Source organism: Betta splendens, chromosome 9, assembly GCF_900634795.4.
Source record: "Betta splendens chromosome 9, fBetSpl5.4, whole genome shotgun sequence".
In the NCBI taxonomy this organism is placed as follows: Eukaryota; Metazoa; Chordata; class Actinopteri; order Anabantiformes; family Osphronemidae; genus Betta; species Betta splendens.
This window is the reverse complement of record NC_040889.2, coordinates 8,325,476-8,342,567: the sequence shown is the minus strand read 5'-3', so window position 1 is coordinate 8,342,567 and position 17,092 is coordinate 8,325,476. Positions and strand designations below refer to the sequence as shown.

At 49.8% G+C, this 17,092-nt stretch overlaps 2 protein-coding genes across 4 annotated transcripts; one reads left to right on the top strand and one right to left on the bottom strand.

Moving 5' to 3' along the window:
* The first annotated feature begins 747 nt into the window (after window positions 1-747).
* On the top strand, window positions 748-15,607 carry strip2 (striatin interacting protein 2). Of its 3 annotated transcripts, none has more exons than XM_029160254.3 (22): window positions 748-908; window positions 3,856-3,925; window positions 4,597-4,671; window positions 5,480-5,614; window positions 5,734-5,854; window positions 6,414-6,482; window positions 7,054-7,160; window positions 7,230-7,357; window positions 7,437-7,625; window positions 7,982-8,032; window positions 9,412-9,644; window positions 10,135-10,200; window positions 10,277-10,340; window positions 10,454-10,525; window positions 10,618-10,692; window positions 10,793-10,890; window positions 11,204-11,330; window positions 12,093-12,193; window positions 12,398-12,464; window positions 12,558-12,662; window positions 12,777-12,981; window positions 13,380-15,607. In XM_029160254.3, the coding sequence occupies exons 1-22, from the start codon at window positions 888-890 to the stop codon at window positions 13,628-13,630; spliced, it is 2,430 nt and encodes an 809-aa protein (XP_029016087.1). In that variant the 5' UTR covers window positions 748-887; the 3' UTR covers window positions 13,631-15,607. The 3 variants fall into 3 exon arrangements, with proteins under 3 accessions (XP_029016087.1, XP_029016085.1, XP_029016086.1); XM_029160252.3 differs by having other exon boundaries at window positions 748-998; XM_029160253.3 differs by lacking the exon at window positions 7,982-8,032 and having other exon boundaries at window positions 749-998.
* Window positions 15,608-15,921: 314 nt separating this feature from the next.
* On the bottom strand, window positions 15,922-17,083 carry LOC114861268 (MORN repeat-containing protein 2-like). Its single transcript, XM_029160276.3, has 5 exons — window positions 16,886-17,083; window positions 16,659-16,709; window positions 16,470-16,576; window positions 16,254-16,390; window positions 15,922-16,094 (listed from the first exon to the last, which is right to left on the bottom strand). The coding sequence occupies exons 1-5, from the start codon at window positions 16,890-16,892 to the stop codon at window positions 15,992-15,994; spliced, it is 405 nt and encodes a 134-aa protein (XP_029016109.1). The 5' UTR covers window positions 16,893-17,083; the 3' UTR covers window positions 15,922-15,991.
* Between the last annotated feature and the right edge of the window lie 9 nt (window positions 17,084-17,092).

The following is a 17,092-nucleotide window of genomic DNA, read 5'->3' as shown; positions in this document are numbered from 1 at the left end:
ATTCACTGAGAAGTTTGCCCAATGTCACAATATGAACCCATCTATGTGTGGTGGTGTCCTTGTAAATCGCTTGTTCTATTTGATTTATACCCCAGTAAGTGGGAATGTCTAGACTGATTCCAGCACCAGTGCATAAGTTAAACGTGTCCTGCCCCCCACGGCCACGTGGTCACCTCCCAGCAGAAGCCTGCCTATGTGCAACTGTACAATCCAATCATGTCATCTTAAGTGGTTTCCACAGCCGTGTGTGTGTGTGTGTGTGTGTGTGTGTGTGTGTGTGTGTGTGTGTGTGTGTGTGTGTCAGCCTACGCACCAGACCCCATTTCCACATATCAATAATTAATTTGCTCCTCTGAGGGGCGGGTGAGTGGGAGGTGAAGAGGTTGCAGGGAGCCACCAACCGCACCTCCATCCAATATTTAACAACAGGAGGCCGACAAATTATGACGCAGACACATCTGGTTTCCAAAGACTATTAGAAACTCAGATTCCATGTAAAGTCTATCAGACATCTGAAGAAGGTATGTGGAGTAAATAAGCTCAGTTTAAATATGTGCCACTGCGAAGACAAAGTGACTTCATAGGTTATTTAAAACCGCCTTTGCCTCAGTGACTCACCGTTTAATACCAGTTCTGACTTATGCTCATCATGCTATCTGCCCTGGGTTGCCAGGTCCGCTGTCGGGACGAGTCTCTAACCCCGCCCTCTCGGGGCGCGCGGGGACAGCGAATCAAACGGAGTAAAAGGGGAGTAGCTGGAGGAGGAGGAGATCCTCAACTTGGGCTCCGGAGTCGGCGCTCCTCCCGGTGCGGAGCAGTAGTCAGGTCTCCGCCGGACCGACATGCACCATCCGCGCGCGCGGCAGTGAGCGGGGCGAGCGTGCAAGATGCAGGCGGAGGACATGGAGGTACCAATCATTAGTAACCTTAACGATAACGGCGACAGGCAGAGGCCGAAAGGGAAAGATGTGTTCAAGGATCAGCAGAAGGAGTCGGAGGTAAATGTGAGGCGTTTGTGTACTGTCCGCTACTACTGCTCATGGTATAGAAGCGCGCTGGGTGCGTGTGCGCGCGCGCGCGTGTGTGTGTGCGTTGTTGCTGGGGAGCTTTCGGGGCAGCTGAATGTCCTATACATGCACCGAGACGCCGTCCTGGCTCCAAAGCGTGCACGCCCCCAGGCACGCAGACACCGGGCTGTTATTTTGGCCACCGGCTCCTATAAATAACCCGCAGTAATCCTCCGGTGCAGAATGCAGGTGGTGAAATGTGACTGCTGCTGCCTGACCGCGCCGCCACTAGTCAACGCGATACGCGCACCTCGTGGGCTTATTATTGTCCTCGTGGGTCTGGATCTTGTCCTTCAGTCAATTGATTATGTGACACGAGCTGGTGTCAAGCGGGTTCGCTGAATGGGAAGGCGACTGGTTAATATTTCATACCATTATGCACGGTATGAATAACTGGTCAGGTCTTTAGGAGCATTACGTTTATATTTCCGCGAGCCTGCTTTGTAGTGTTGATTTATTTAATTACAGGCATTGGTTTTAATTACACTGTGGGCAATTAACTGCCAGTGTTTCTAAATATTATATTATTGTCTAGCCAACACTAAAACACTTGCTGTGGCCAGTTTGTGTTTTCTGTGTTAAATTGGTGTAAATGGAGCTGGATAATAAAAGCTACTCAGTAAACCCTCTAGGCTGCTTTGGTGTCGTTTCTGATTCTTCTTCTTGACATTGTGTTAGTCCCCTGAAATGGAAACATGCAGCCCGTAGTGTGCTGTGTTTGGCTAAACATAAAGCGTGACTCACGTTCAGTCTGGCAGTTAGTGTCCTGCAGCCACAGCGTGCCTCAGAGGATGATTGTGTGTTTATTGCTCAGCCTTGTAGGGGTGTAAGGAGTATCGCAGCGCTGGGTTGTGCGATGTTTTGAGTCTTGAGATTGATGGCAGACAGCAGTTCATGTGGGGTTTGAGCCTCTGGATGGATGCATGTGATGTTTAGTATTAGAGTATGTGGAGCTATAATATATAGCTGTGCCTCTAGAGTTAATAGAGTCTCAGTAATGCGCGTGTGTGTGTGTTTGAAATTGGTAGACTGAATTGGGGGTAATTGGAGCATATTTGTGATTGTGGGTCAGGGGGCTGGTAGTGGTGCATCGGGTGAGCATCCAGTGTCAGAGTCATGTGTTGATGCTGATGCTCTCTGGCCTCTGTGCACTTGAACTGATCAAGTGGACGTGAACCTAAAGTCCACTGGTGTGTGTGTGTGTGTGTGTGTGTGTGTGTGTGTGTGTGTGTGTGTGTGTGTGTGTGTGTGTGTGTGTGTGTGTGTGTGTGTGTGTGTGTGTGTGTGTGTGAGGAGTCTGTCTTGACATTGCCTCCAGTGTTTGCACAGTGGTGCAGAGTGTGGAGGAGCAGAAGCTGTGCCAGTGTGAGCAAGGACGGCTTTTGTTATCAGTTGGTGACAGAGAGGGAGAGAAAGAGAAAGGGATTGGAGAAGTGAAAGAAGAGAGACTGAGAGAGAGAGAGATACTGGAATTAAAGAAACACGTCAAAAAAGACTCTGAATGAATATATTGACAAACAATAATGATAAATGTCAGTTTTCAGGCTTAAACGTCAACTAATTTAGTTTGTGAAATGTTCAGTTTCGTATAAGTAGGAACGATTAGGATGAATGGAAGACTGTGGATGCATGTTGGTTGTTCTGTGTAGGAGATGAGATCAATGAAAAACACACATATCCAAAGATGTGCGCTCTCTGCATTCCTGCTTTTATATGGTACCTAAAGAGTGAATATTAGATTTGAACTTGAGCGTGTGTTGACGGGGAGCAGCTGATGGCATGAGTCTGGAAAAATCTAAGATTATGTATGAGAAATATGAATTAGAAGTTGTGGGTAAGGTCGCTGACTCCTCACTTCCTGCTTTACAAGTGCAGCCGTGCTTTGACTCGCTGTCATAACCCAGGTCTGGGCTGGAGTCCTCGTCGTTGGTATTTATAGCAGACGGCTGCTGACTCACAGCACATCCTTATTTACACAGGGACGTTTCACAGGGTTAAACACAACACATGCCAGTTTTATCATTAGCATTAAATGAACCTCTGAGCACTCCCATAGGAAGACTTCATATCCCTCAGTAATAAGGTAATCCTCCAGTCACCAGGCTTCTACTATCAGGCCTCTGTTTGGGTGAGTCATCAGTATTTTCAGATCAGGAGCTTCATTTAAATGTTGGGAGGTGTAATGTCACGCTTTGACTATTGCACATATGAGCTGTGTGTTTATTGTTAGACTAAATGTTCTACTTGTCTTCCTGGAGTGTGCGTCTGGTTCTTGTTTGTCTTGTTGCGCTGGATGCCAAGCAGCAGTCATCGAGCAGACCAACTCTATGGGGGTTGTTGTTTGCGTGTAGTAATAGTGTGTGTGTGTGTGTGTGTAATATTTAGGACATGGGAGTTTAGTAGCAGGCGCAGCCAGCGAACGTGTGACCTGTGACCCGTCTCCTGGACGTGTGCCAATCACATGGTGAGACTTAAGCCGAGCAGAGCAAGGCTAATCGGGCCGTGCCCACGTTCTGCCTCTGCTGACACTGTGGCTGTTTGGGCGCCAGTGTTGCCGGTGCTGATGGTGAGCGCCTCCTGCTGCTCGTCCCATCAGCTGTGGCTGCGAGCGGCGCTGGACGATCCAGCGGCCAGCTGAGACGCACACGCGGCCGAGCCAAAGTGTGAGCGCGAGCCTGGAGAGCGCGCGGGGGATGTGCGACCGCCACGGCAGTGGTGGTGCTGAAGCTGTGTGCATGATGTGAATGGCCCGAGGTGCTGGTGCTGTAACCCTGGCTCTGTTCCCCAGAGCTCCATGGAGTCGCCCAACCTGGAGTTCGAGTACGGGGACACGGACACGCTCACCGCCGAGCTTTCAGGTAAGGACGATGCCGGACACGCTGTGCTTCATACAGTAACAGCATGACGACACACAGAGACCTGCAGAAAAGCGCTTGTGCAACGGTATATAATGGAAAAGAGCAGCATTCTACATTGTGGCGAAAGGACGTCCATTTTCCTCCTCAGAGGCAGCAGATGTGCAAAGGCAAACAAAGAAGAAGCGCGTTGGTTTCAAGCCTAAATCACTGTCCTCCTACGTGTCGACAGGCGGCAGCTGATCTGCTTCTAGACACACACACACACACACACACACACACACACACACACACACACACACACACACACACACACACATACACAGCAGCTCTGTGGCGACAGCTCGTTGGACCCAAGGAGCGATGGCTGCTTTCAGAACAGGAGGAGCTGCACAACAACAGACGTGCATGAAACAGAGCAGCCTCTGAGGAGACAGCAGCTCAGTTTATGTTCTTTCTCTTTCTCAGAGACAGATTTTCCTAAATTGTATGTTCCATCACTTCATTTTATGCAAATGCTCCTATTGATCTATTCCAGTTATTCCTTCTAACTAGGGCGGTTTTATTCTCTTTCCGTCTGTCATGTTCTGTTCCCTTCCGTTTGGTTTTACTCTTCACACTTGCGTAATGTCCCCGCAGACTAGTCCGTTAATCGACCGCTCCTCTGTCCCCAGAGCTCTACAGCTACACGGAGGAGCCGGAGTTTGCCCTGAACAGAGACTACTTTGAGGAGGACTTCAAGAGCCACGGTACGAGGAGAGTGAGGGCGATGGTGTGTGTGTGTGTGTCACAGTGCTGGTTATCACAGCGTCTACTGTCACTGAGCCCTTTGCCTGTGGAAGCATTTGATTCATGTTTGGTGCCTAACTACACAGCGCGTTCTCCAACCATAGATCAGGCTTCATTAAGCTTAACGAGGTCATCAGGTGCATGAGTCTCTGGGACCATGAAGCTGTGAATGTCCGCTTGGCCCACACTTCATCTGCTGCTTCCTCTGCAAACGGAGTCACAACAAGAGCTTCTCTGGCTGCTGAGCGCTGCCTCTGAGCAGCTGTGTGTGTGTGTGTGTGTGTGTGTGTGTGTGTGTGTGTGTGTGTGTGTGTGTGTGTGTGTGTGTGTGTGTGTGTGTGTGTGTGTGTGTGTGTGTGTGTGTGTGTGTGTGTGTGTGTGTGTGTGCCGGTGCCCTGCTTCTTTTTGTAGAACAGTGCTGACATCGAAAGTGCTTCCGTCATCCTGGCTTAAGGTTGACGGTGAAAGTCACTGTGTCTTAAGCCGAAGAGCGTCTGAGTCGTTCGTGATGAGGCTGTGCTGCCTAATGCTGTCAGCTTAATCAAATGAAGAGTCTAAGAATAGGAGACACACACACACACACACACACACACACACAATCACTGCCAAAACCCATCTGTGCATGTATTAGTTCACATAACTTTATTATTTACATACACATCAATAATCTCTATTTGCTAAACTCCCAATAATGCAAGGGTTTGACTTGGCCGGACCATCTGAGACATGAAACTGACCTCGGCGTCTGGTTTTGTGTCCGTGCGGCAGCTCGGGGCAGGAGGTGGATCGAGCTGACGCTGGAGGAACAGAGGGCGTACGTGATGAGGCTGCTGGACGCGCTGGAGGTGACGGACCGAGACAAGAGGCTGAAGGTGGCCCGGGCCATCCTCTACCTGGCCCAAGGTGCGTGGGGTGGACACATCTGTCTCCAGCTGTGCCTGCCTGCACTGCTGCATATAGGATATAGTCAGTATGGGGAAAAAGGCCTTTTCTGGTGTTTATATGATCTCTTTTTGCACCAGGAGTGTTTGATGAGTGCGACACTGAGGTGGATGTGCTCCACTGGTCCAGACACAACGTCTTCCTGCTCTACGACATGGGCATCTTCACGGCGCTGCTGGAGCTGCTCAGCATGGAGATAGAGTGAGCGGCACACAGGGAGAGCAGCGGCGAAGCGATCAGACCAGTAACCCACAAATAAAAATAAAATCCTCCATCACGTATAAAAGCGAAACCACGTCCCTGTCACGTTACACTCGCTGCTTCCTGACGCCGCACGCTGTTTACTCTCAAATCTTACACCCGCTGTCGACGGCAACAAAGCGATGTCCCGGAATATAGCGGCACGGGGACAGCTTCTGTCGACTGATTGTGAGTCGACAGCTTCGTTGTCGTTACGTAAACCGCTCTGAAGCGCCGCAGCACAGTCTGTCTTATGAGCAGAACACACGCCGATCAGGCAAACACACACACACACACACACACACACACACACACACACACACACAAACACACACAAACACACACACACACGCTAACAATAAGTCAACACCCTGGATCACGTGTGTGTGTGTGTGTGTGTGTGTGTGTGTGTGTGTGTGTGTGTGTGTGTGTGTGTGTGTGTGTGTGTGTGTGTGTGTGTGTGTGTGTGTGTGTGTGTGTGTGTGTGTGTGTGTGTGTGTGTGTGTGTGTGTGTGCGCAGTAACAGCCAGGCGTGCAGCAGTGCCGTGAGGAAGCCTGCCATCTCTCTTGCAGACAGCACAGAGCTCAGGTGAGTAATCTAAGGCATCACTCACTGTCATGTGTTTTCTGCTTAACACAAACAAGGGCCCCATTCAATTTGGTGCCTGTTCATTTATTGTACCAGTTCTTGATTACAAGTGTCATTGCGGGCTTTTTTTTCCGCCTTTTCAAGCTACACACACACACACACACACTCTCTCTTTCATTCAGTCGCACCACAGTTTTCCCTGGTGAGCACAAATCATTCCTGGCAGAAGGAGCAGATTTGCACCTAATTACTGCCACAAATTTGGGACCATTATAGTTTCAGAGCATTTGGAGGTTTGTTGGACCAACAAAGCATTAACCGCGTAAAACCGCACACGACTTAAATGATTGTGAGTCGACTGAGCCTGTGACCGCTCTCCTCCGAAGCAGATTGCATAAAACAAGGCTTAGCTGCACTTAAAGCATCCATTGTCGCTCATTATCTCCTCCATTATCCCGTTGCTCTAGTACGCGAGACCTCGCAGGCCCATTATCATTGTTTATAGCACCAGTTTAATGTCCACCGCGCACATTTCAACTCCAGCGCGTGTGTGTGTTTCGGTTTCCTGCAGGGTGTTGCTCAGCATCATGTACCTGATGATGGAGACTGTCCGGGTTCAGACTGAAGACGACAGACCCGAGTGGACGGCGGCCAGAGAGACCTTCAAGAATGAGCTGGGTGGGTCGCGAGGCTGTCTTCACGTCTTTTTACACAGCTTAATATTAATGGTGACCTTTGACCTTCTAGGTTCTCCCCTGTATAACGGAGAGCCTTTCGCCCTGCTCCTCTTCACAATGGTGACCAAATTCTGCAGCATGAACGCGCCGCACTTCCCCATGAAGAAGGTCCTGCTGCTGCTCTGGAAGACCGTACTGGTTAGAGCGCGCTCACCGCTTTCACCACATGTCGTTTCCCCCGCCGCCGTGCTGAATTTAACGCCGCGCCACTGTCCAGTTCACGCTGGGCGGCTTCGAGGAGCTCCAGGAGATGAAGGTGGGCAGCCGGCGCCGCCTGGACCTGCCGCCGCTGCCGGAGGACAGCATCAAGGTGGTCCGGGCCATGCGGGCGGCCTCGCCCCCGGCCTCCGCCATGGAGCTCATCGAGCAGCAGCAGCAGCAGAAGAGGGGCCGGCGCAGTCGCAGGGTACAGGCCGCACGCACACACACACACACACACACACACACACACACACACACACACACCACTAACGCCGCATCCATAAAACACTGCCACCTGTTTCTTCCTTCTCCTCAGTCCCACAACTGGACCTTACCAGCATTCTAAATGCTAACTCACGCTAATATACCACTGTTTCATCGTCAAGTCTCTACTAAACCGCATCGACAGAATTCCCTCCTCCACTCACCCTCTAACTGGGTCAGTGCTGTAGTTCCCGGTTGGAGGTGGGCGATCTGGGTGCTGGGACGGCTTTGGGCCAGGCCCCTCGACTGGACTGGACCTCTGGTTTCTCATGGCCCCTCTTCCTTCTGTCCCTGCAGAGTGCCTTTGTTGATAGCTTGGAAGGAGACAGTCCCTATCCCAAGAAGCAGGTCTTTACCCACAAATTCCCTTGTTTCCTTCTGCATTTTCTCTCTGCACTGGGCTCGACCTCTTGCACCCCCCACGTCCCCGCCATCTGCTTTTTCCTCGCTCTCTTCTCCCTTTCGGTTATTCATCCCACCTAATCCTGCAGGGATGCACCAGAGCTGCTTAGCATGCAGGGTATTTACCCGTACAAATTAGTTCTGCATGTAAATCATCATCAGCATTGGCCTTTTGCAATTTAACGAGGACATTCAACAGATACGTTTACTGTACGAGTGGCTCTGGTGCAGCCCTTTTAGCCTTAGCTGTGCTAGCTTTATTAGCTTTACTTGTTTAGCATCAGTTGCAGGTTTACAGTCTTTACATTGTATTTCAGTGTGTCTATGTGATGACATTTCTTTCACTTTAAGCTATCTTTATTTTGTTCAGCATGTGTTTTCTTCTCCTTCCTCTCTTACATTCACTCTATTGTTTTGCTCTCCATCCTCTGGCCTGTCTTCCCCTGCGTCACCCTTCCTTCCACCTCTATTTCTTCCTCCTCCTCCTCTTCCTCCTCACCTGGGTTTGAGAGGCAGGGCTGACATGCTGGCTGTTGTCATTGGCGCTGCAGCCGCTCCAGACATCAACAGTTGCAGCCCCCCCCCCTGCAGTCATCACATCACTCCTGAGGCTCGCCTCCGACACCACCCTTCACCGTCGCCTGCGGACTAGGGGTCAATGTCATTAAAATGCATTCAGCGAGGAGGTGAACTGAGATCGCCACGGCCGCAGATCCGCCTCCGCTGGAGTTTCGCTGCTGGTTTCAGTTGACCTCGCTCTGTAATGGATGTCATTGAAAGCAGCTGCCCCCTAATCCCAATAGGAGCCCGCCAGCGTTACCTCCCACATACTGTAGCAGAGAATGGCTTCTCCATAGAGAATGGCTCACTACACGGTTTGACCTCCTCCTCTCCACTTCACCGGCATTCACGCGACTCCTCACTTGCCCGCGGTCCCAGCGTCGGCGCCCGCCACTCGCGCACCATGCATCGACCCGCTGAGGCTCGACTAACGGGCCGAGCGCTGACCCATGCCTGATGCTTGCAGTATCGCCAGTCATTCATTAGAGACACTGAGCGCAGTTACTGTGTGTGTGCTTGCGTGAAAATGTGTCGTGGTCGTGCACTTGAGTGTGTAGATAGTGTTGAAATGAAGTTTTTAGGGGCCTTATCAGGTATCAGAGGTTTTCACAATTGCTTTGACGCTAGTTTATTCAGTCCACATTGGAGAAATGTCATGCACGCTTTTGGTACTTTCATCAAGACGAGAGTTAAAGCAGGTGCTGTTTGCTGAACTGCGTGGTTTCACAGCGCGCGTTTGTCCCTCCGCTGCCTCTGCCCCCCAGCCCCTGGTCAAGCAGGACAGCCTGGACACGTACAACGAGCGCGACCCCTTCAAGAACGACGACGCCCGCGACGAGGAGGAGGACCCCGAGGACGGCGACAGCGGCATCGAGGGCGAGGTGGACCCCCTGGACCGCGACGTCATCATCCAGCCGCCGCCGCCGCCGCCCCTCCTCAGGCCGCCGGCGGAGCGGGTCAACTTCCCCAAGGGCCTCCCCTGGGCCCCCAAAGTCAGGTATCGACTGATGCACGGTGCTAAAACCTGAGCGGGGAGTCGATAGCATCGCATTTAAACCGGCTCTAATATCTATTTAATTCCAGCCCTTTTATTGGCCTCCTGCCATCGCGTCCGCTACAGTAGCCACCAAGGCTTTGGCTCCGGACCACTTGGCTGGCTGTTAGCGTCGGCTTCCCATCGATACAAGCTAGGATTAAAAATAGAGTAGAATATGTTCTCTCCCAGTTCGGGCTCCTCGCCATCGCCCCGCGGTCCGCTCTGCTCCTGCGTGCTCCAGGACAGTGTCCAGCCTGCCTCTTTAAGGGCCATTAATACAGCGTCTATTAGGAGGCAGAGCTGTTTGTAGCTGCAGTTTTCATCCGCTTCTCGTTAAACGTGTTCGATTTGGACGTCGGGTCGAATGCCCTCGTGTACGCCTGAGTGGGCGCGCGCCCTTCAAACACAACAGTTTGGCAACTTTTTCAGATAAATGAATGTTTCCCCACAGGGAGAAGGACATCGAGCACTTCCTGGAGACCAGCAGGAACAAGTTCATCGGTTTCACTCTGGGAAAGTATGTATTTCGCGAGCATCAGTGACACAGCGCCGCCGTCGTTCGGCTTTGTCTCAGTCGGGTGTTTGTCTTTTAGCGACACAGAGACCCTGGTGGGTTTGCCCAGACCCATCCACGAGAGCGTCAAGACTCTCAAACAGGTGAGAGGTGAAAGCGCTGCTCCGTCGCAAAATCATCAGTCCGCCCCTTCAAGCTGGCCTCCCACCGTCTGTCTACGGAGGAATCTGACCTCACGCCTGTTTTTCATCTGCAGCACAAATATGTGTCTATTGCTGAAATCCAGATTAAGAGGGAAGAGGAGCTACAGCAATGTCCAATGACTTTGGTAAGGAACTTTGTTTGCTGTGTTTTTTTTTTACCTTGATGATCATTTTCCAGCCACACGTAACGCGTGTCTGAATGTAAATTGTGCTGCAGGGGGAGGAGGAGGTGGAGGAGACTCCAGCAGAGGCTCTGTACCTGGGCATGCTTCCTAACCTCTCTCAGTACGTGGTGAGTAACTCATACATTTTTCAAAAGGTCACCGCCACTATATTTAGCGAAGCCGTAATCGGGCTGAATCGGGCACTCACACCGTGACTCTTGACCTCAGATTGCCCTGTTGAAGCTGTTGTTGGCTGCCGCTCCGACCTCCAAAGCCAAAACCGACTCTATCAACATCTTGGCCGACGTGCTGCCTGAGGAGATGCCGTAAGTCCAGCGTAAATACCGGCCGCGCCGCCACCAGCATCCAGAGCCGCACTCTGAGCTGTTGGGGATTCTTCATCATATCTTCCTTCCAATCTGTTGTGTGAATTTACTTATTTTATTGAACCGTGGCTCATTTGTGGTCATGCAGGATGTGGTCTTAGACTCTCAGCCAGTTATGCTCCCTGTAATTGTGTGTGTGTGTGTGTGTGTGTGTGTGTGTGTGTGTGTGTGTGTGTGTGTGTGTGTGTGTGTGTGTGTGTGTGTGTGTGTGTGTGTGTGTGTGTGTGTGTGTGTGTGTGTGTGTGTCTTCCAGTATCACTGTCCTTCAAAGCATGAAGCTCGGAATAGATGTGAACCGTCACAAGGAAATCATTGTCAAGGCCATCTCTGCTCTGCTGCTGCTGCTCCTCAAGCACTTCAAGCTCAACCATATTTATCAGGTTAACACGCGCACACACACACACCTCACCTCACAACCGCCATTATGCTGGAAGGTTATGTTCATCCCACTGGAATTGGAAACGAGAGATATTACAGATAATCGATTGCGGGAGCAGCTCGTATTGTTTCTGTGGCTAAAAAAGGAACATGGCTTCACGCTGCTGTAATGGCTCATCTGTTAAAGTAGCAGCGCCCTCTGCTGTCTAAACAGGGGATTGCACACAGATGTATGGCATTACAATGCAGCTGGAAGTTAATGTTGACAACCACTAAACACTTGTGTCTGAGGATCATTTAGCTGGTTAGAAAGGGGCAAAACACCAGGACATAAATACTAGTATATGAGCACAGGATAGGTTTAGCAGCGGAATTGCTCCTAGTTTTAATCTTTCTAAAGCTTCTTGGAATGAGGAGGAGGATCTTTATAGCCTCCACATTAAAATAAAAATCCCCCAGTTCGCGACCTTTTTCCCTCACACAGGAAACTCAGCAGAGACACAGGATTATCAGCCACTGGATTGTTTTTCTAATCTTCAATTCCTCCTAAATGTACTGATTCTTCCTTTCCCCTTTTCGCAGTGAGGTCATTAGGACCCTATTCTTTTTCTTGGCTAAATAATCTTCTGAGCAGATACGTTTCCTTCATTTGTGACCAGATGATGGCGCGAGGCTCCAGACAATGGACCGACCGCTTACATTGCAGCTGCTTCTTTCCTGCTCTGCTGAACTCAGAACTCACTGCCCCCCTCTTTCCATTGCAGTTCGAAATAGTCTCCCAGCACCTGGTCTTTGCCAACTGTATCCCACTCATCCTCAAGTTCTTCAACCAGAACATCATGTCCTACATCAGTGCCAAAAACAGGTGGAATTGATTTCTCTTACTCTGCATTCTCACTTGCATTATCATACTTCAGTCATACTTGCATTAGTTCGGTGGAGGAGATACAGAAGAACTAAGCTCAACATTTATAATCTCTGCAATGTCCACCTGAGTATTTTTAAGAGAATGAAAACCGAATACATATTTCTGATGCCCAAACCGTAAACATCCGCGTGGTCATTGCAGCATATGCGTCCTGGACTTCCCGCACTGCGCCGTCCACGAGATGCCCGAGCTCACAGCTGAGAGCCTGGTGAGCGAACGCACATGCGCCTGAGGCTAACTTTAGCGAGGTCCGCTTGTGTAGCGGTCGTCCTGATGCCACCGTGTGTGCGATCGCTTTCAGGAAGCGGGAGACAATAACCAGTTTTGCTGGAGGAACCTGTTTTCCTGCATCAACCTGCTGAGGATCCTGAACAAGCTGACCAAGTGGAAGCACTCCCGGACCATGGTGAGTAAATAATAAGTAGAATGAGATTTTATTTAAACTTGAATCAGGCTAAAAATACTCTGCTCTACACTGAGTTTCTCATAACGCCCCCCTTTGGTCCCATTCCCTTATTAGATGCTGGTGGTGTTCAAGTCGGCCCCTATCCTGAAAAGGGCGCTGAAGGTCAAACAGGCCATGATGCAGCTCTATGTGCTCAAGCTCCTTAAGATACAGACCAAGTACCTCGGCCGCCAGTGGAGGAAGAGCAACATGAAAACCATGTCGGCCATCTACCAAAAGGTCCGGCACAGGCTCAACGACGACTGGGCCTACGGAAACGGTGAGGAGCCGCCCCAGGACCCCATAATATACAGTGACTGTGTTAGCTGGAGGGGTTTTCGCTTTGCGTGATGCTGATTCACAGGCTGACCTAGAGTAGATGAGCTAGATGACATCCTTGCATCAGGCCAGGAGCAGGGCTTACGTATAGACAGTCCTCTGTTCCCAGTTCTGATGACTGTACTGTACGTTCATGTGTGTGTGACATTCAGTGCTCCGTCAGCCACTGGTGAACTGCCTAGATTCTGTTGCTATAGCAACAATAGGGGAGGGATGGGGGGACTTTTCAGGGTCACCGTCCCTTACGAGGGAGCGATTGATTTGTCTCAGTGAATGTTAAAGATTACATTTACCTGCAAACAGTTTCATTTTTCTCCTCCACCCTCCCGCTCGTCCCAGATATCGACGCGCGGCCCTGGGACTTCCAGGCGGAGGAGTGCGCCCTCAGGGAGAGCATCGAGAGGTTCAACAGCCGGCGCTACGACAAGAACCGGAACGGGGACTTCGCGCCCGTGGACAACTGCCTGCAGAGCGTGCTGGGCCAGCGGGTGGACCTGCCCGAGGACTTCCACTACAGCTACGAGATGTGGCTGGAGAGAGAGGTGTTCTCCCAGCCCATCCAGTGGGAGGGGCTGCTGCAGCATCCGTGACGCCTGGAGAGGGCGTCCGGAGCCGCTGGAGGACCCGCGCAGGCCTCGATGGGAGAGGGGCGGGGGAGAGCACAAGACCACAAGTCCAGCTTCCTGCTGTGAGCTCAGCACGAATAGACATGACACACTAGACTCTCATGTGCCTCTGACTACTGTGACGTGAGGTAGCGCTGTAGCAGGAGGCCGGTCACACTGCCCCCAGCGTTACTCAGCAAAGATGTCGCCCCTTTTACACGTTGGTGCTTTATTTATATGTGGTGTGTGTCGATTCACTATAAATCTTTTTTTTCATGAAATGATCTCTGATTATTATTTTTGGGGGATGTTTGTTGTGATGTGACCTGTTTTTTAAAGGCCTTTTGGAAACAATCACAGGGTCATTTTAATTGTCCAAAAGTTAGAATTGGACTAATTTCCTCTCATGGCACCAAAAAAAAACTATACCAGCTCAAAGATGATGGTTTGTGAAAGTCACAAGTGTTTGTGTGTGCAGGAAAAAATGTTTGTGTAAATGTATGAGGAGGATTTTGCAGTAAAGTATCGACCTTATAACAGGATCTCCTGTTCTCAGAGTTATAATCACTGACACTGTCATCCAAGATTGCAGTATTCCTGTTGGGATTCTTCTCAATCTGTCCGACAGCAGCACAAAATCACTGAGCCCCCTCACAAACGGTGCTGTTTTTTAAAAGGTCAACTGACTTCACTTTAATCTATCTGACAAAAGTACAAGATTTCAAACTTCCTTTAACAGATTTAATCAATTGCATTTTGTAACGATGAACAAATCTAGAGTTTGACACACACACACACACACACACACACACACACACACACACACACAGTTAAGCAATACTGTACCTGTATGGATGGTTCTGAGGGTGAACGGGTAGTGTCATGCATCCCGTGGGGTCCTTACAGAATGTATGGAGAGGATGAAGGTACTCTCAGGGGAGCCGTCGATGTAGAGAACGCTCTGAGCAGAAACACCGCCAGGTTCCCGGGTCTGCGCCCACGTGGAACGGACCAAAAGACATGTTTTTAATCAGAGGACTTTCTGCTTTAGTGCGACTTTTGTTTCAGTTTAGTGTCACTATGTCACAAAGGCAAATTAGGATCCATCAGAAAGCAGAAGCAGACTCTGTGCTTATAGACCCTAAATATATGAGCGCTGAATACGTTTTAGAAAAGCTTTTCTGTGACCGGGGTTTGTACCTGTGTCGTTTGCGTACCTACAACTCGAGCACAGAGAACAGGAAGCATGTGATTTGTTAATTTTCAAAATCCCTGTGACTGGTTGGAGTCACCTTTGTTATCTTTGTATATTTTTGACAGTCTTGTGCTTGTTGTGGAAATGTGCATGAGCGCTGCTACTGTATGTTTCGAATATCTGGTCACACTTTATTACGATACTTGGAATGGCTTTTCTTTCCATCTAGCGATGTTTCAAAGTGAACTCCACCCCCAACCCCACCCCCTGCGGTGTTTTCATGTTCAGGAAAGCAAAGTCTTTAGAAATGCTACTGTCAACAGGATATAGATTCTCAGGTTTATGCAGAGTATGTATCTCAAATGTCAACATAGAAGCTGTAGTGAAGAATAAATGTATAAAACCACAGAGTAATATTGCAAGAACACAGCCAAAACACAATAACTTGTGTCTTGATCAGTTGCATTTCAAGTACAGATGTTCGTTTTGTGTGTTGTGCCAAATTCCAGTGCCATTTTGTATTTTTATTTAAATGATTAACGCCCTCCACAATGTCTTTCATTCAAATCACCACTAAAGGTTTGCAATACAAGATGTTCTTTTCTACCTGGATATTGCACAATGAGTGTTTAGCATTGTATGGATGTTACCACTACTGTATATGTTTTGTTTTATATGTATATATACAGCATATACTCTATACTATGTTCAGGGTTATGTGCAATTACAGATCCAGAGAGGCATTATTAAATAAAAGCTCAAATTACTGTGCCAGTGTTCTCATTCACTCACCCACCGAAGGTCAAACTGACCACACACTCACATCGCACTCTTCCTGGGGCCAATGTTCCAGCAGTGTGGGAACGGGGATTTGGGGATTTGGCCTCTGCGCTCGGCCGGCGGTGGAGTGATGTAAAACCGCCGCAGACTCATCCTTCACCCTTGGAGAGTCAAGAGAGGGCGTGACCTTGGAATAAGACGTTTTGGAGCTTTATATAGTGAAGAAACGTAACTCGTTTTATTCTCATTACACAGAAATACATTGACGTGTGATGTTTGGATGCAAACAGAAGTATTAATATTAGGATTAAGTTTTTCTAATAGATGCAGACATTAGTGTCAGGTTCACACTGCTACATGACATTTCCCCACTAAATGTTGTGCTGCATTTTGAGGCCCAGCGCTGCTTTGCCATGGAACTGCCCCGTCCAAAGCAGTCCTCGTGCGTCGCTGAACACTCCTTCACCTTCCAGCCTAGAAATAAACACACAGCAGGTCCTTTTACAAAGACTCTCTCAAAAAGTGATGAATGCCTAACGCAGTCTACTGGGAGGACTGGTGCTAAACTGGCGTGAAATCGTGTAGAAGCCTGAATTGGGAGACTAAATGTGCCGTGAACGGATTCCTTTTTACTTGTTCTCGTGAAAGTGCCCTTTGTAAGTGGAGCCGTCTGGGAAGGTGTACGTCCCCGCGCCGTGGTACACGCCGTCTTTGAATTCTCCTTCATACAGAGCTCCAGAGGGATGCTGGAGGGTCCCTCTGCCATGCATCTGAGGGGAGGCAGGCAAACCACACCTATTCGTACCAGTGTGTACAGAAGCGGGAGGCACGTGCAGTTCCAGTGCATACCTTGTCCTCGTGCCACTCTCCTGTGTATTTGAGCCCATTGGCTGAAATGTGTCGACCGGTGCCGCTCCTCATCATCACTCCTGATGCAGATGTGCAGCACTCGCCCTCTGCAGAGAACAAGGGACAGGAGACCCTGGTGTGTGTGTATTTGTGGTTATATATTGAGTTGTAGCCATGTTTGTTCCTCACCATATCTGTCCCCGTTTGGGAAAGCGTAGGACACCTTCACACGTCCTTCTACTGTAAGGAAACATTTAGTATTAGTAATAGCAGGATCTCCTTTTGTCCGATACGATAGTGACGACGAAATACAATTAGAAGCACACAAGGAAAGCAGAAGGGGAGGGGAGCGCGTGCGCGCGCGTGCTTGTGCGTTGGCGTGTTAGCGAAAGCAGATCTCGAAAATCACACCCCACCAGACATCCGTGACAGCTTCCCTCAGCTGGCAGATGGCTGTCAGAACCGAGCTCCGGCCAAACGGCGACGTGAAAAGTCAACCGATGAAGAAGTTGTGAACGCGACACAAGTCGACTGTCTGCTCTTCTTGATCTTATCCACGGTGGCCTAAAAATAACCTGTTCCGAGTCCTCCCAAAAAAGCACGGCTCGCTGCGCGTGGGGACG

Excerpts from the sequence above, each read along its gene's own strand:
- strip2 (XM_029160252.3), top strand. The coding sequence starts at position 888 with ATGCAGGCGGAGGACATGGAGGTACCAATCATTAGTAACCTTAACGAT. Across the intron at positions 10,891-11,203 it reads GTGCTGCCTGAGGAGATGCC|TATCACTGTCCTTCAAAGCA; the intron begins GTAAGTCCAGCG and ends TGTGTCTTCCAG. Across the intron at positions 12,663-12,776 it reads GGAAGCACTCCCGGACCATG|ATGCTGGTGGTGTTCAAGTC; the intron begins GTGAGTAAATAA and ends TTCCCTTATTAG.
- LOC114861268 (XM_029160276.3), bottom strand. Across the intron at positions 16,391-16,469 it reads GAGAGTGGCACGAGGACAAG|ATGCATGGCAGAGGGACCCT; the intron begins GTATGCACTGGA and ends GCCTCCCCTCAG. Across the intron at positions 16,095-16,253 it reads GGGCACTTTCACGAGAACAA|GCTGGAAGGTGAAGGAGTGT; the intron begins GTAAAAAGGAAT and ends GTTTATTTCTAG.